This window comes from Drosophila willistoni (genome assembly GCF_018902025.1).
Source record: "Drosophila willistoni isolate 14030-0811.24 chromosome 2R unlocalized genomic scaffold, UCI_dwil_1.1 Seg167, whole genome shotgun sequence".
Taxonomy (NCBI): domain Eukaryota; kingdom Metazoa; phylum Arthropoda; class Insecta; order Diptera; family Drosophilidae; genus Drosophila; species Drosophila willistoni.
Window position 1 is genome coordinate 23,044,308 of NW_025814050.1, and position 18,009 is coordinate 23,062,316.

The 18,009-nt window shown below is 43.0% G+C and overlaps 3 protein-coding genes and 1 long non-coding RNA gene across 4 annotated transcripts; all 4 read left to right on the forward strand.

Moving 5' to 3' along the window:
* Positions 1 to 165: 165 nt before the first annotated feature.
* LOC111519559 (SCO-spondin-like) lies at positions 166 to 4,830 on the forward strand. Its single transcript, XM_047010647.1, has 5 exons — positions 166 to 652; positions 717 to 1,007; positions 1,159 to 1,608; positions 1,670 to 3,605; positions 3,669 to 4,830. Exons 1-5 carry the CDS (start codon positions 283 to 285, stop codon positions 4,828 to 4,830), a joined length of 4,209 nt encoding a protein of 1,402 aa, XP_046866603.1. The 5' UTR covers positions 166 to 282.
* A 383-nt stretch (positions 4,831 to 5,213) lies between these two features.
* Positions 5,214 to 12,755, forward strand: LOC111519560 (hemocytin-like). The gene is made up of 8 exons (XM_047010648.1): positions 5,214 to 6,486; positions 6,554 to 6,638; positions 6,693 to 7,690; positions 7,743 to 8,183; positions 8,280 to 9,669; positions 9,730 to 10,519; positions 10,579 to 11,536; positions 11,609 to 12,755. Exons 1-8 carry the CDS (start codon positions 5,214 to 5,216, stop codon positions 12,667 to 12,669), a joined length of 6,996 nt encoding a protein of 2,331 aa, XP_046866604.1. The 3' UTR covers positions 12,670 to 12,755.
* Positions 12,756 to 12,805: 50 nt separating this feature from the next.
* On the forward strand, positions 12,806 to 14,350 carry LOC6651810 (reticulon-4-interacting protein 1 homolog, mitochondrial). The gene is made up of 3 exons (XM_002074234.4): positions 12,806 to 13,447; positions 13,504 to 14,109; positions 14,170 to 14,350. The coding sequence occupies exons 1-3, from the start codon at positions 12,953 to 12,955 to the stop codon at positions 14,272 to 14,274; spliced, it is 1,206 nt and encodes a 401-aa protein (XP_002074270.3). The 5' UTR covers positions 12,806 to 12,952; the 3' UTR covers positions 14,275 to 14,350.
* A 599-nt stretch (positions 14,351 to 14,949) lies between these two features.
* On the forward strand, positions 14,950 to 16,437 carry LOC111519562. Its single transcript, XR_002724397.2, has 2 exons — positions 14,950 to 15,089; positions 16,097 to 16,437. It is a non-coding gene; the product is annotated as an uncharacterized LOC111519562 (long non-coding RNA).
* The last annotated feature ends 1,572 nt before the right edge of the window (positions 16,438 to 18,009 follow it).

Genomic DNA, 18,009 nt, shown 5'->3' on the forward strand with positions numbered 1-18,009 from the left:
AAGTAGAACCGACTCGCTCATGGGTTCCGGAGTGAGTGCCAGGATATTTAGAAATGTAAACGTATCTTAACATCTTTAATTTTTAGTACTCCTAATTGGGGATCAAAGAGGTCCTTTGAATTGTGGTATACACAAGTAAAAAAGCCATTTAAGCATTGTCCTGAATACAAATTTCCTATTAACACGAATGTGAATTGTGTCGAGAGCAGCGAAGGCGGAGAATGTGAAGTAGCCTGCATTGGAAAGAATCATTTCTTTGGCGAAAGATCCAATGTACAGCAAATGATCCTTTCCTGCCGTAGTGGCAGATGGGGCATTAAGAATGGAGCACCAACTGCTAAAACTATACAGCACTGCGAGGGAGCCTGTGCCTGTCAGAACGGAGGCATTTGCAACGGAGAAAACTACTGTCACTGCCCAAAAGGATATGCCGGTGTACACTGTGAGAAACATCAGACATATGCATGTCCCGAAGAACCACCACACTTGCCAAAGAACTCCATAACCGTTTGCCGCGGCGACAGTTGTGAAGTTGAATGCGAACGTGGCTTTGCCTTCTCCGATGGTCGAAGTAGGGTACTCCTAAAATGTGTCGGTACAAGCTATAAAGACATGATGTCTACCACACCCAATGTCTATCCAGATTGCCTTGGTATGTGGCTATATTTTCAAAAATCTCTTTTCATCCGTCACTCCAAGATCTATCTCGTCTATAGCAACTTGTGTGCCAGCCTGTTTAAATGGAGGAAAATGTATTGCTGTCAATGTGTGTGAGTGTCCTCCCAATTACCGTGGTCTCCAATGCCAGGATGCCATTGCCCGTTGTGAACTGAAACCAACTTTCAATGGCAACTTTCAATGCAAGCATGGACCATTTAGTACTGAATGTCAACTGAGTTGTCCTTCCAGAACCGGTGTCAGTGTCCTGGGACAGCTGCATCCCTTATACTTATGTAGATATGATACTGGCACGTTTGAGCCTAGTCCAACCGCCAAATGCTTATATCGTAAGTATTAAAATAATATACATATAAATATCATTAGGTTAAAAATTTTATGGGTATACGAAAATATTTAAGTCCTCAATAAGGTTCTGATGGCACTCTTGTTTCTTAAAGAAAAGCCAACAATAATCTGTTCTCCAATCTCATCCTCTAGCAACGAATCTAAACGTTTCCCAGCAAATTACGACTTCCGATACGCATACCAATGGCACGGTAACTGTAACTGGCGATGAGACATGGCCGAACAATCTGATCACAACGTGTGGTCGCTATGGACGTTACAATAGTCGAAAGGACTGGAAACCCGTGGAGCCCAATGATGGTGACGTTTGCGGTCTTCGTCTAAGAAGAAAACCTGCAGTGGGCACAATCATTAAGACACAGCCATCGATTTGTAGTTCGTGGGGTGGTCGCCATATTCGTACATTTGACGGCCTAATCTTCGAGGCACCGCTGACATGTGATCACATTTTGGTAAGCGATAAGTTGTTTGGTGCTTATCATGTTGCCATCAGAAAATCCTGCGCACTCTGCGGAGGACCAACGAATGGACTGGTGATTCAAGTGCTTTTCGAGTCGGTTCTCTACACAATTGAGAATATAAGTAAGTGATCGAGTGATTGATCCACTTGGCAATATTATAAGAAAATGTACTCCACTTGCAGATGGATCGTTGGTTGTTGGGACACCTTTAAAACGATTGCCGCTACCAGTACAAGTTGTGGGCATGAAAATCGTGCCAGTGGCTCAGAACATAGAAATTGAATTTGAAACTGTGGGTCTGAAGATTATTTGGGATCAGCAGCAGCGAATCGATGTGCATGCAAGTGAATCTTTGTGGGGCAAATTGGTTGGTCTCTGTGGATATCAAGATGCCAATCCGGACAATCATTTATGGACTTCAACGAGAACGGTGGCCAAGTCCTGCCAAGATTTCGCAGATAGCTGGAAGCTTCCAAGTAAATCTTGTACTGATCCGCCAGTCAGTGTGCTCGACACTTGCCAGGATAAGGAACAACACACGAAAGCTGTCGAAAGATGCAAACAACTGTTGCTTAATCTTCCCTTAAAGCCGTGCCTGGAGCAATTCAATCAGGAAACTCTATTGCAAGTGTGCCTCAAGGAGTACTGTGGGGGAAAGGATGATAGTCAGAAAACTCGCGGAACCTGCGACTTCCTCATGACTTTGGTGGAAGGCTGCAAATTCAATGGGAAAGAGCCAGTCAAGGATTGGCGAAACCTCTCCGTATGTCCAATCAGTTGCAGCGGTGATCAAATCTATCAGAATTGCGGACCCCAATCGCCAGCCACGTGTGAGAGTGAAGAGATCAGTGTAAAGGGTAAATGTTTTGACGGCTGTTTTTGCCCACGGAGGAAACTTTTGTATAAAGATCAGTGTATAGATCGGAAAATGTGTCCCTGCCAGTTGCGAGGACGCGAATTCCAGCCCGGGGAAAAATATCAAAAGGAATGCAATACGTGCACCTGTTTGGCCGGCAAATGGCAGTGTACGGACAAAAAGTGCGGCAAACGCTGCACGGCATTCGGTGATCCACATTATCGTACTTTCGATGGCCGGCAATACGATTTCCAGGGTCGTTGTTTCTACTATCTACTGATGACGTCTTCCCTAACGATAGAGGGTGAGAATGTCCGGTGTTTGGCAGATCGTGAAAACATCAAGGGTTCATCGTGCACCAGAACTCTGATTATACGCTTCAACCTACGCGATGGGAGTCCAATAATCATCAAATTGGCCCAAAAACTGCAGACTTTTGTCAATGGCCAAGTGGTTACCCAACTACCGGTTCATCTTGGAAATGGAGAAGTAATATTGCGACTTGCGAGTTCTCGGCTCCTTACTGTCACCTTTGAGGATGGTTTGGTTGTATCGTGGAATGGTGAATCCACCGTACACATCGATGCTCCGTTTAGCTATCGCGACACTACGGGCGGTTTGTGCGGTACATTCAATGACAATACCAAAGATGATTTCCTCACTCCGGATGGCGACTTTGAGCATACGGCCGTTGCCTTTGCCAACAAATGGCGGACCAAGGAGATGTGCGGCGATATAACTGTCCCAGATAAATCGAATTCCTGTTTAAACGATCCAGAGAAACGCAAATTGGCCGAGAAGTTGTGCTCATGGTTAAAGGCAGATATCTTCAAGCCCTGCCATTGGGCAATCGATCCGGAAAGTAACTACGATAATTGTCTAACAGATATATGTGCCCTCACGGACAAAAATGACGTCCACAAAACGCTTTGTGAGCTCATTGCCGTCTATGCCAACGAATGTGCGCGGAATGGATACCAAACTGGTTGGCGTCGTGAGATTAAAGAGTGCATGGACAAGTGTCCCGAAGGCCAGGAGTACGATGAGTGTGGTGATTCGTGTGCCCTTAGCTGTGCCGACCTACAGGAACGTGACAAATGCAAACGAGAGTGCGCCGATGGCTGTCGCTGTCCCAATGGCCAATATCTCAATGAGAAGCAGGAATGTGTGCCACAGAAGTCATGCTCTTGTTTCTATGATGGTTTCTACTTTAAACCGGGATACAAGGAAGTGCGAGCTGGCCAACGGGTTCAGCAATTATGGTGAGAATTGATCAGCCAACGATCCCTTTGACCTACATACTTACTGATAAAATTTATTTGTAGTACTTGTGTGAAAGGTCTTTGGGATTGCCACGACGCGGATGATCAGGATTTAACCAAGTTTCCACCTCAGGGTAATCTGCGTAAACAATGTGCCAAGCGTCCTTTCGCCAAATTCATTAGCTGTGCTCCCAATGAGCCAAAGACTTGTAAAAATATGCACAACTTCTCGCCCGATACCAGTTCCTGTCGTCCTGGTTGTGTTTGCACCGATGGCTATGTCTACGATGTCACTAAAGATGAGTGTGTCCCTCCGGAGAAGTGCTCCTGCCATCATGCCGGACGTAGCTTCAACGATGGCGACACCTTTAATGAGGCTTGCAATGTCTGTGTCTGCCAGGGTGGCCTATGGAAGTGTACACGAAATGATTGCGAATCCACGTGCAGTGTTTGGGGTGACTCGCACTTTAGTACCTTCGATGGCAGAGATTACGACTTCCTGGGTGCTTGTGACTACATCCTTTCCAAGGGAAAGAACGATCAGGGCAGTGGTTTCTTGATTACCCTACAAAATGTGATATGCGGTTCAAATGGTATCACTTGCTCCAAGTCCTTGGAGATTACTTTAAGTGGAAAAAACGGTGAAGAGAAATTGAAGCTGGGCGCCGGCGGCAAGCAACAATTGGGCTCGCGACCTTCGAGTTCGTTCCACATCTACAAGGCTGGATTGTTTGTGGTCGTTGAGGTCATCCATTTGCATCTGCAAATCAAGTGGGACGAAGGCACACGAGTCTATGTGAGACTGGGCAACGAATGGCGTGGTCGTGTGGCTGGTCTTTGTGGCAATAATAATGGCAATAGTGTGGATGATTTCAAATCCCCATCGGGTGGTCAGGAAACAGAACCCACTCTCTTTGGTCATTCCTGGCGTATAAATCAGCAATGTGAGTTGCCTGTCCAACCCTTTGACACTTGTCAGCGAAATGCCCAACGTCGTTCGTGGTCAGAGGCCAAGTGTGGAATCCTAAAGACTCCTCTGTTCGCCCGTTGCCATGCCGAAGTCCCGGTAGATGTGTACCTAAAACGCTGCGTCTTTGATACCTGTGCCTGTGATCAAGGTGGCGACTGTGAATGCCTATGCACGGCTGTGGCGGCCTATGCCGATGCCTGTGCCCAGAAGGGCATAAGCATACGTTGGCGATCCCCACATTTTTGTCGTAAGTAACATGGGAAAACTCTATTTAGAAGGCATAGCGACATATCTCCGACGACATATCTCCGCCCAGTACATTTTTCTGGCGGAGATATGTCGCATTTTTAACGGCGGAGATATGTCGTTGTAAAACGACATATCATCGCCGGTGATCTGTGCGGAGATATGTCGTTTCAAAACGTCATATGTATCTCCGCCGTTAGAAAAACGACATATCTCCGCGCGAAATTATTGTTGGGGTTTATTATTATATCATCGCCGGTGATTTGCGCGGAGATATGTCGTTTCAAAACGTCATATCTCCGCCGTTAAAAAAACGGCATATCTCCGCGCGACATAATTTCGCTATGTCGTTCCCCACTTAGAACTTTGAAAAACTGTCTCCTTTTTCAGCCATGCAATGTGATCCCCAATGCTCCGACTATAGCGCCTGTACTTCAGCCTGTCCGGTGGAGACCTGTGACAATTTACTGGACCAAGGAGAAGCAGCTCGTATCTGTCATCATGAGAACTGTGTAGAGGGCTGTCTAATTAAACCCTGTCCTCCGGGACAAATTTATTACAATGATACTTACACCGCGTGTGTATCGAAGACAGAGTGCCGACCCGTGTGTCTGGTGAAGGATGATCGCAAATACTATGAAGGTGATGTTACTTACTCGGACGACTGTGCCACTTGTCGGTGTTCAAAGAAGAAGGAGATTTGCAGTGGCATTCCATGTCCACCGACTGTAACTACCACAGAGTCACCAATTAAGGTGACAGGATCAACTGAGGAACCGAATCAGCAAGGTGGAAAGAATTGCATACACGGCTGGTCACGTTGGTTTGATCGTGGTTCCAATGTGGGAGGCATTAATCTCAATGATCTGGAACCACTGCCCAAGTACGATAAATTTGAGTCTATCTATGGTACCTGCGATCGCGAGTACATGAGCCACATCGAGTGTCGTGTGAAGGATAGCAAAGTTCCTTTCGATTTGGTGGACGATAATGTTGTGTGCAATCTGGACAAGGGTCTGGTTTGTGTGGGCAAGTGTCATGATTATGAGATACGTGTAAAGTGTCAATGCGATGAGCAGGGACGCACTACGCCCAAACCGCCGACGACGCCTCCACCCACAGAGCCATGTGATCCGGACAAGGGACTGTTCAAAGAGTATCCTGGCGATTGCCATCAGTATCTACGTTGCATGCGAAAAATCGGAGTGAGCCAATGGTTTTGGGTGAGCGGCACTTGTGGCCCTAATCTGATGTTTAATCCATCGATTGGAACCTGCGATCAAATTGCCACAGTCTCTCGCATTAGATCCGAATGCCGCAAGACCACAGATCCTTGTACGGATGATCAACAGTGGTCCGATTGTGCCAATCAATGCGAGCACACGTGTCACTTCTTTGGCCAGCAACTGATCCGACGTGGTCTCTGTAAGCCCAACGAGCATTGCAAGCCCGGTTGTGTGCCTAAGAAGCGACCCGATTGCAAGGCTCTAGGCAAGTTCTGGCGCGATGATGCGACTTGTGTGGACAAGGACGATTGTCCGTGTCTAGATGACCATAGAGACGTGTATGTTAAGCCACATGATACTATCATCACTGCACAATTCGATTGTCAATGTGTTTATAATCGTTTTATCTGTGTGCCCAAGGAAACAACCACAGAGACCCGTAAGTACTAGGACTACATTAGCATAACTGGATATAAATCCTCATCTCGTTCGTTTCATTTGTGTAGCCCCCATTGGAGGTAATGCAACAACCACACCTGTGCCAATCTTACCCACTACCCTGACCCCACCAATACTATGTCCACCTAGCAGGTAAGTAACTGGATAATTTAGTTTGGCATCTTAGACTAACTTATTATTTTTCAGCTTGATACGCTTGTTTACCAAGGGACCGACTATAAGAGATGATGCTTTTACAGCTTCCAGTCACTTGAATGACAAGTATAAGCCACATTTGGCACGTCTTCATCGGAAGCCAAAGCTAAATGATGGTGCCTGGTCACCACAAGTTAGCGACAAGTCTCAATATTTGCAATTGAAATTTGAGAATCCTTTGGCTATCTATGGCCTTCTCATTGCTGGTGATCCACACTTTGATAACTATGTAACACTCTTTAAAGTGGTATACTCGTTGGATGGTCAGAGCTTTCATGAGGTAATCGATAATACGGGGCAAGTGCAATTGTTCCGTGGACCAAAGGATTCAAGGGCTGCCATAGCACAGGTCTTTGAGCGACCCATTGAGGCCATTTCATTGCGTCTCTATGCCCTTAAATGGCAAAATACCATCGCCCTACGAGTTGATTTCCTATTGTGCAACCATTTGCCAAGCACGACATCGAAGCCACCAATACTCACCACTCCGCTGCCACCGACTAAGCCACCTACTTTCAAATTGATTTGCGAGGATCCACTGGGAGTTAATAATGGAGCTCTGAGACAACATCAAGTGAGTGCCAGCAGTATTTGGCTGTCCTCATTGGTGGATAGCCAAACGAGTTTGTTGGATCTACTGAAATTCAACAATCAGCTGGGATGGCGTCCATTGGCCAATAAGGTGGATGAGTTTGTGGACTTTGATTTCCTGCAGCCTCGTAATATTACGGCCATACAGACGCGAGGAGGCAAAAGTGGTTGGGTCACCTCATATCGTGTGCTGTTCTCGTTAAATAAACAAATTTGGAATGAATTGCCGGGACCGAATGATAAATCACAGATTTTCAAGGGCAATCAAGATTCCCAAAATGATTGGCGAAATGACTTTGAGCGTCCAATCGTGACACGTTATTTGAGACTGATACCAACAACCTGGGAGCATAATATTAATTGGCGTATCGAACCGATCGGTTGTTTCCTGCCATATCGTAAGTGATTTATTCATATCATAGATTGCTGATTAATCTTCTTGATTTTCAGCAAACACTACGGATCCCCCCCCAGTGAAATGTGCAATTTGCGATGGTTTCGAGTTACCTCAAGGATCCCAGGAATGTCCCTGTCAGGATGGACTCTTCTGGATGGGAACAAAATGCGTAGAACGCAATCATTGCCCCTGCATTGATAACTTCACTCCATATCAGATTGGCAGCAAGTTTGAGAACAAAAAGTGTGAGGAATGCGTCTGTCTACTGGGAGGCATCATCAGTTGCAAGGCCAAAAAGTGTCCGCCATGTCGTGAGAATACAAGACTTGTACAGAACGGTTGCAATTGCGAGTGCCAATTGTGTCCTCCAAGCACACGATTGTGTCCCACCAGTGGTGATTGCATTCCCAGCGAATGGTGGTGCAATGGTGTCCAAAACTGCGCCGACGACGAGGATGAAACCTGCGATTCCAAGGTCACCACAATTAAGCCACGTAAGTAACTGAAGAAAAAGAGTTAAAAGTTTTTTTAATACTTGGATAGGCTAAAATTTGGGACGATATGCTAATACCTGTCATTATCTTTAATAGCCACTACCCCAAAACCACCTCCGGAATGCCCACAAATTGTGTGCCCCCCTGGCTATGACATAAAGATCACAGGGAAATCGCCAAAAGCATTATCTTCAATGTTCCTGTTTGGTTTCAAAGAAGACGATGAAGTGCCCGAACAATTGGAGGTGCTGCAGGAGTGGCTTGGCACACTGAAATCTTCACCTAACGAAGAAGTAGCATCTGCAGCGTATAAAGTAATTGCTTCATTGGATGCCAATAAACTAGAGGAATGGAGAGAAGACGAGCTGGCCAAAAATCAAGTTAAGGCCGAAACATTGACACTGGAACAATTGGAGATAAACGAATTGCCCTTGATTCCTGGCCAACCGGAAATAGAATCGAATATTTTACTCAAGTCACCATTTGGCATAGAAGAGTTATTGGAAAAAACTCAAGTTGTGGAATCAACATATCCAGATAATCTTTCTCAGGAGGATCCCTTGGTGGAGGAGCAACTTGAAACTGATATGAAATTCGTTTGGAATAGTGGTCGTTTAACCGGATCGGGCATAAGTTTGTATGGAAATGACTTCAAGTTGCCACCAGAGCTCCAAGCATTGCTGGATCTCCAGATAAAGGTGGGTGAAGACATTGATATGCAGTATTGCACTGCTTTCTGTTGCCTGCCTCAGCGCCGGAATGTCACAAAATGTGAAGAACCCAAATGTCCACCTGGCTATGAGCCAAAGGTAGATGAGACAATAATTCCAGCCGGATCTCGCCAATGTCCCACTTTCTCGTGCAGGCGTAAACGCGTTCCGGATGATACTTGTGACATAAATGGACGGCTTTTTAGGACCTTTGATGGAACCATCTATAAATATGATATCTGTAGCCATATCTTGGCTCGTGATATCCGTGGTCAACGCTGGTCGGTCCGTGCCCAGTTGCAGTGCGCTCAGAATCAAAACAATTGTGGTTCAAAGACTGTGATCATAGAGGATAAATTGGCTGGCAATACGCTGACCATCTTACCCAATCAGAGGGTAATATTTAATGGTTACGAATTCGATGCCCGCAATCTGGCCCAGAGTAGTGCCTTGAGACGATCCTTCTTCATTACCCACATAGGAGAGACAATTGTTGTCGTGTGTCGTCAACACAAATTTTGGGTTCAGTATGGAGTTAATGGCAATATACTTTTGGGTGTTTCCCAGGATCTTCTTGGGTATGTGGATGGTCTTTGTGGTTTCTACAATGGACAGCTGTTCGATGATAAGCGTACGCCCGCTGGTTTGCTATTGATTGGCACTAAAGATTTCGGTGACAGTTGGTTCGATCGCAAATTGTCATTGGATCAATGCCGACCCCAAGTGTGCCCGGTCGATCTGCAGCAACGTGCTCTACAATTGTGCAATACAGTGAGGTAAATCAATCATTTCTGAAAGAAACTTTTTTAAAATACTAATCCCTTTTATCCCTACAGACATCCGTTGTTCGATGCCTGCAGCAAATCGGTGAATATACAGGACTACTTGGACAAGTGCGTGGAAAGTGCTTGTCAGTGTCTACAGATCAATAATGGCGCCGAGGGCAACTGTCGCTGTGATCTTCTCCAGCAATATGTACGCCAATGTTTGGCTGTTAATCCCCATTTACAGTTGACCACTTGGCGTAGTGTACATCGTTGCCCGCAGCCTTGTCGGCCACCACTGATCCATTACGACTGCTATAAGCGACGCTGTGAACCACACTGTGGTCCACAAACGAGATCCACATCTGTATGTCCAACCGTGCCGAATACTTGCTTCCCCGGGTGCTATTGTCCCGAGGGCACTGTTCGAAATGGCGATGATTGTGTTCCGGTGGATGATTGCAAGGATTGCAAGTGCACCATGTTCGGTGGCAACAAATTTGTTACCTATGACAGGACTAGCTATAGCTTTAAGGGCAACTGTACATATTTAGTATCCCGCGACTTACTTCTGCCTGGCAGCTATAGTTTCCAAGTGTATGTAACCATTAAGCCGTGTGGCTTGGCCAATTTAGAGAACTGTGTCCAGGCCCTGCATGTAACTGCCGGGGAGCATACATTGCACATCGAAGGAACCACGAATAGAAGTGTTCATGTGATTGCCGATGGCTATTTCATCACTTTATGGCCACATCAAGCCCCTTGGCTGAGAGTGCTGCAGGAGAGAGAAGGAGAGCTTGTAGTCCAACTCATTCAGGCCAAACTGGAATTGACACTGAAACTAGATACAATGCAATTCCTGGTAAGTAAACGAACATATAGAATCGATTCAAGTTCTAAATTCTAAATTTATTTTCTTAGCTAACCGTGCCCTCAGTGCGTTATGGCAATCGTATGGAAGGTCTTTGTGGCAATTGCAATGGCCTGTCCATAGATGACTTGCAGATCAATCAACAAAAGAAGCCCGATAAGAAGCCCAAGTTTGATCTACTTGATTTTGTGACCAGTTGGCAGATAAGTGAACCACGTTTGGGCATCGATACACAGAAGTGCAATGATCAGAACAGTAAGATTTGCAAGCCTTTGCCTCGGGAAAAGAATTTGTGCTACCAATTGATTGTGAATTCTGGAATCTTTGGTCGATGTCCCTTGCTGGTCAATCCCTTGGCATATATACAAGTCTGTCAGCAGGACACATGCTCGGATGGCTCGGACAAAAGAGATATCTGCGATGCTCTAACTGCCTATGCAGCTGAATGTAATGCCGTTGGCATCTGCGTCGATTGGCGTCCTTTGGCCCAATGTCCAGCTCAGTGTCCGGCTGGTTTGACATATAAACCCTGCGATTGTTATGTCAACTGCGAAACCGGCATTGTTCGGGAGGATAAGATAAATCAGAAGCTCCTACGCCAGGAAAGATGTCTACACACCAGCCGTTATGAGGGCTGTTTCTGTCCCAATGATCAGGTATTGCACCATGGCAAATGTGTGCCACCCGGTCAGTGCATAAGCTGTGGCGATGGACGTCATGTCGGTGATCTCTGGCAACCAGACAAGTGCACCAAGTGCACCTGTTTGCCCAGCGGTCAAGTTAGCTGCGAGAAGGAGCAGTGTGTTCAGGCCAAGGATGTAATTTGCCAGAAGGGCTACAAGGTTCAAGTGCAGAATCTGGAGTTTAAGTGTTGCCCAGTGTATAGCTGCATTCCGGATATCGTTAAACCGGGTCAGCAATGTGAAGAACCGAAGCTGCCCAACTGTGGTCCCAATCAGAACAGACGTGTTGACAAGGATATAAATGGATGCCCTGTTTACATTTGCGGTAAGTAGTCGTAATATTCGTCAAATTGAATTTAAAATAATATTTCCTCTTTTCCTTTGGTATTTACTCCAGAATGCAAACCTTTGGATCAATGTGAGCCATTGAAAGTGATTCAACTGAAGCCAGGGGAAGAACTTCATCCCCTAATCACTGGCTGTTGTCCTGATCAAAAAGTTGTGTGTGTGCCCAGCAAATGCCCGAAACATCCAACGGTTTGCCCGCAACCACATTATGAGATCGTGTCCTCGTTGTTGCCCGGAGACTGCTGTGCTTCTTACCAATGTGTTCCACCCAAGGACAAATGCTTGATTACCGACAACGGCCAAGTTCAGGCTTACAAGCCGGGAGACCAATGGCAACTGCCTGGCAAACCATGTGTCTCATATGAGTGCGTCAATATAGACAATACCATCCAAGTGGTCAGCACTGTGCTCACCTGCATCAAAGAATGCAGGCCTGGGTTTAGTTACGTGCATAATGAAAATACCGACAAATGTTGTGGCTCCTGTGTCCAGACGAGTTGCGTACACGACGGAAAAATCTACAAGCCGAACGAGCAATGGCAGAGCTTGGACAAATGCATCATATACACATGTGTTCCCCATGGTGGACTGTTGATTATCCATGAGAAGCAGGAGATATGCCTAGATGTAAGCAATTGTCCGCCTGACCAACTGGTAGATGATGGCGGTTGCTGTAAGCGGTGCAAAAATCCACCACCACCCAAAAGGGTTAACTGCCAAACTGTAAGTGTGCCCTATGAAAGGACAATCAACCTGATTGGTTACAAGAGCCCTGACCATGGACATTGCTCCAATAAGGAACCTATTCGTGGTGTGACCCAGTGTGAAGGAGCTTGTAGTTCGTCGTCCAAGTACAATCCAATAAACGAAAAGTATTTGGATTCGTGCAGTTGCTGCAGGGCTAATAGCCTGATTAAGGTGTCAGTAAAGGTGCAGTGCGAGGATGGAACTTCCCAGGAACACTTCTTGGATGTGCCTAAAGATTGCAGCTGCGAACCGTGTAGACATGACGAATTGCTTGAAGTAAAGCCCCGTCCTGTTCCAACCGTTCATGATAATGAGGAGTCTGATGAAGAACTAGATCTGCAAACGCTTTTGCAGCAGTCATAACACTAATTATTAAAATGTAAAAACTCTGAAAAAAAAAACTTCATTACCTAAGGCAAAACATAGAAAATATATTCATTCATTTAAAATTTGGCATCTAAAGTTTCTTTTATTTTGATTTGAACATTTGCGCCAAAAAGTTATCGATTCGATTCGTCGTTTATTAACACTGACAGCATTCGATAATCATATGTTCGCTATTATTAAGAAAAACAATAACAAATTTGTCGGCATCCCGAATAAGAACTTTTATTTCTTTTTTTCGCTAAAGTTTTAAGAATATCTGATGGCCACACGATTGGGTCTATATTTACGAAGTCATGTTAGACGCTATACATCCGCCTCTGTCACAGGAGTAGGCTCAACTGGCGTCAATACAAAAGAGGTAGACCCTCCGAAGTGCAGTTCCCCTTTGAAGATGGGCGGCTGGCAGCTTCATAACTACGGCGACGAGCTACAGCTTTCCGATAAGGTCAAGATACCCCAGATACGTAATTCCCAGGATTGCCTTGTCAAGGTGCGAACAACTTCAGTGAATCCCATTGACGTGGCCATGGCCCGTGGTTATGGGGCAACAGTGCTCAATAAGCTACGTTGCCAGCCGGGCGATGGCATTGAGTTTCCCCTTACCCTGGGTAGAGAATTTTGCGGCGAGTTGGTACAGAAAGGCATGGGAGTGACTTCGAAGGACCTAAAGCAAGGAACGCGTGTATGGGGCGTAGTGCCCTTACAATCACCATACGGAGCACATGCTGAATATGTGTCAGTGCCTGCAAGCTGTGTAGGTCCTCAACTATTGCTGACATAAATTTGGTTTTAAACTGATTTTTCCTTTAGTTGGCCCCAGCCCCTGCCGAACTTGACGACAGTGAAGCAGCCAGTGTTCTGTATGCAGGTCTTACAGCGTGGTCGGGTCTCTATATAACTGGTGGATTGGGTGGTTTATGTGGTGCCACTACGTCATCTGGTGGTGGATCGCAAAAGCGCATTCTCGTGTTGGGCGGTTCCGGAGGTGTGGGCTCTTTGGCCATACAAATACTCAAATCACAAGGAGCTCAAGTCTTGGCTACTTGTAGTGAAAATGCCATTGAATTAGTTCGTTGTCTTGGCGCAGATTTTGTAGTTGATTACAGTAATCCAGTAGCCATGGAAGAGTTGTGCAATTTTGCTCCTTTCGACATTGTATTGGATTGCGCTGGACAAGGCGGCCAGCATGCAGCAGAACTCAAGTTCGACTATCGCCAATACATAACTTTCTCTTCTCCGCTGCTTGCTAATATCGATCGAAATGGTCTTGGCTTTGGGGCACTACAAAACTTGTCTGATCTAGTGCGAACCAATGTTAAATCTCTAACCCAAAGAGGAGGCTTAGTTAAGTGGGGATTCTTTAGTCCTGCACCACATGGTATACAATTTTTACAAAATCTCGTTCAAAAGCGAAAGGTAAGACATTTTCTAATCAGTAACTAAAACACCTTATTTATCTAAACAATTTTTCTATAGCTTTTGCCGCTAATTGACACCAGTTTTGAATTTTCGGAAATGCCAAAGGCTTTTGAGCGCATGCAAAATGGACATTTGCGTGGCAAGATTGTGATAAAGCTTTAGATTAAGACTGATTTGTTACTGTTAGTATTTTAGTTATTGTTGATTAAAAACACCGTAAAAAGCATAAAAAGTAAAATATTCGCTTACTTTGTAAACAAATCTAAATTTGAGAATATTGCGATCCACTTGAGTAAAATTTGATTTGATTAGCCATTCGTTCTTGTCTCTAGCATTTCATTATCTTTGTAATAATTTTGTTAAGTAAAAAAATTTATCAAGAATTTTCCGCTGAACTCAATCGATGATAACAACTGTCGGAATAAGATAAGATTTCTTATAGTTTTTCCCCAAAACAAAAATAATAACAATTTTTTTTACATAAATGTTTCTGCGAATTACATAGTTCAATTGTTTATTGGAAATGTTTTTGTAAATAAGTACTCGAGATTAGGTATAAAAATCGAAATATCTTTGAATATGTATATATGTATATTTCTAAAAGTCAAAGACTTGCTTTGCTTTTGAGAATGCTTTTTTCTTTATACCTACATATCATTATATAATATTCTCTTTACGCAAGTAGAAACGCTCATTTACACTCAACCCCAGGAGTTAAATAAGTTTTCTTGAAATGTATGCCAGTATGCCTGCCTGTCAGTTTATTTGCCAAAACGCAACTGAGTAAAATTGTGTTTAAGGAACAGAAAATCTAATGTTGACGACGCAAATATTGTTTGTAACTTTGTCGGTTACATCGCAACCGTATTGCTTGCCCGGGGTTCAACGACTGCATTTTCAAGTCACTGACGTATATGCGATTACGCAGGCATAGTCCGATTCACCTTTAAATCACCGTGAAGAGCTTTTGAGCCTAGGTAACTTTTCCGAGGTTATCAATTGAACGGCATCACCTCTTAGCCCAAGGGCAACTTGTCAACATCTCTCACTCTCCTTCTTCTCTCAGGTAGTTTAGAGCTAAGTTAAAATGCTATCTGAAGAGCAAACTTCCGACCGGGCACTTGTATTGATAAACCATTTCGTTTCTGGCGTGCGACACACGCTTTTGTTTAGTGTAAATTTCCGTGCATTAAAATTTGATGCCTGACTGGCTGGCCAGCCGGGCCAATAATACCCATACCCATATTATCTTTATCAGCCTATATACATATATTGTATGAAGACTCAGAGCAGTCAGGGCTGTGTCGTGGGCACGAGGCAGTTTGGAGCTAATCACATCACTCTCATGTGTTGTTAGCAACGTTTCTCCGTGCTATCGCCCATCAAGGTCGGGGTTTGGCTTGGAACGATGGAAAATGAGTGACTGCTGTTGCCGGCATAATCAGGGACGCCCGCCGACGACTACTAAAAAAAAAAAAACAAAAAACAGCGTCTTTTGTTTTGTTTTGGTTTTTATTAATAGGTTCGCAATTTGTTGCCGTGCTCATTGTTAGCCATCAGATGTTGGAATTTTTCTATACTGCCATCAACAAGTTGATTGTAGAATTGATAGTTATGAGTGTCTGCTGCAGATTCTCAAAACTCTTATCGACTGAAAGTTTTCGAAAACGTAGTTGGCCTTCCAAAATCGTACTTGAAATATCCTTTGTTCGACTTCATCCTTATCTCATTTTAGTTTTCATCTTAGTACAATATTCAACTATCTTACTCAAGTTTGGCAAATATTTTACATTTTCTTGAATTTTTTTAAGTGTACAAGAATATGAAAAAACTTATACTTTTGCCTTATATACTAGAAATTTGAAGTCATATAAAGGACTACAGTGGGATTTTTTGTTTTTTCTTTTGGTGAATGTACAGAGTTCTTTTTCTTTTAAGGTATTGTAATACCCGATATATTTGGAAATTCGATATATACTTACAGATGGGTATGAACACGATTTTTGTTTTATTTGCATGGAATTTGCTGTGGGTTTTGGATTTTCTAATCGAGGGGATTGAGCGCAATTGAAGATGAAGACTGGTCCTACTATAAGCAAATGTAAAATGCAATGACCTGAATTTAATATTTTGATATTTATAATTTGAAGAACTTAATGTTACTAAGCCCAAGAAAACTTGAGTAGCGGAGAAACCTAAATAACCGATAAAAGAAGAAACGTAAAACCAAACAACAAAGGAAATGTCCGGTGCCAAATTGAACGCTGTAAAATTTGTACTACTAATAGAAAATGATGATGAATAAATGCTGAATTATGTGTTGAACTATGGTGTGTTGGGGGTCTAATACAACTGGGTCACTATGGCCGACGATACGCCAACTTGGACTAATTACCGGGGCACCTGTCCCTGTCCTGGAAAGCGACGCAGTTTCTATTTCATTACGTTTGAGAATTAGAGAGGAAAGTTTTGCATTAAAATGAATTATTCAATGAATTTGGCGTCGCAGAGTCATTATGAAATCGCAAGTGTTTAGTATTTGGAATGGATATTGTTAATTAACTATGCAGCATTTAGTGTGTCCACTGGCCACATCGTCATCCTCGTAAACCGAATGCATAAAAAGAATGAATTAAGTGCAGCGCGTGTTCAGTCTGTTTTCGGGACAAGTCGGAGTGATACGTGCACACAAAAAAAGGATTAAAGTGTTTAAAAGAAACATATCAATAAAAAAAAAGGATTAACTAATCAACAGAACAAACGAATATCCTTTTCTTCAATACATTAAGCAAAAAGGATTGCATAAAGTGAAACAAAGTGAGTGGCTCCTGAAGAGATCGCAGTGCCTCCTAAAGTGAAATAGAGACATTTTTCCTAGATCCATTATTTTCTAAAAAGTGAAGTGAAGTTCTATGTACATACACACAGGAAACTAGGTTACTTTTAGATTCAACAAAATAATTTTTTTGCTTTTTTTCCGAATTTCAAATCGAAATTCAATTACGAAACAGACGATCAAAGTTCCTAAATGCAAGCAAATATATTTTTCTAAAAGTATTTTCGCATTTCAAATTTGAGTATTGGATTTAGAGCGCAAGAATGCGACGTAAAGAGAATAAAATAAAATTAAATAAATAACCTCTGAATAAAATGAAAAAAAAAGAGCATGAGTTAAAAGATTTTATATCCATTTTGATGTAAAAGGTTTTTTTACTAACTTGGAGAACTTAGCTTTCATACAATGTATTATGCAATTCAGCACTCTTTTTTTTATTGTTTGTCCATCTTTAAAGTTCAATCAAAAGTGTAAATGTTCTTGAGAAAGTAATACACGATGTTCAGATGTTTCTATATACATATATGTATGCTTATAGAATAGCCTTTTTTTTATCGTTAACGCTTAAACTAGGTGGGAATTCCAGCCAAAGTAAAACGAAAAGAGAATGAAAAAGGTTGCAGATAATGATTTTATTTAAATGGAAACAAAATTGAAGTTTAATATTTATTTATTGTCGGTAAAAGTTGAATATATTGTGAATGAGTTCCGTTTTCGACTATTAATTTAAGTGTTCTTACATTAATATTCGTCTGATATATGTAGTAGTATGCATGCATTTTTGTCGGCAATAACCTTTTGGCCCATTTATCCTTTTATCATATCAATCGAAAAAATTTGTAAATTGTATAAATCAATTGAAAAAAAAAAAAAACACATTCGGAACCGTTTTTAGTATACTTCAATCAAACTTTTATAAGACCATTTCATGGGAAGAAAAATAATGAATATTCAAGGCTAAAAATCACATTAATTGATTGTGGATAACACCAATTTGATGAGATCAAGTTTATTAAACGAAATTATGTCTACTAAATGCGATCTTTGTTTATTTTTTTTTT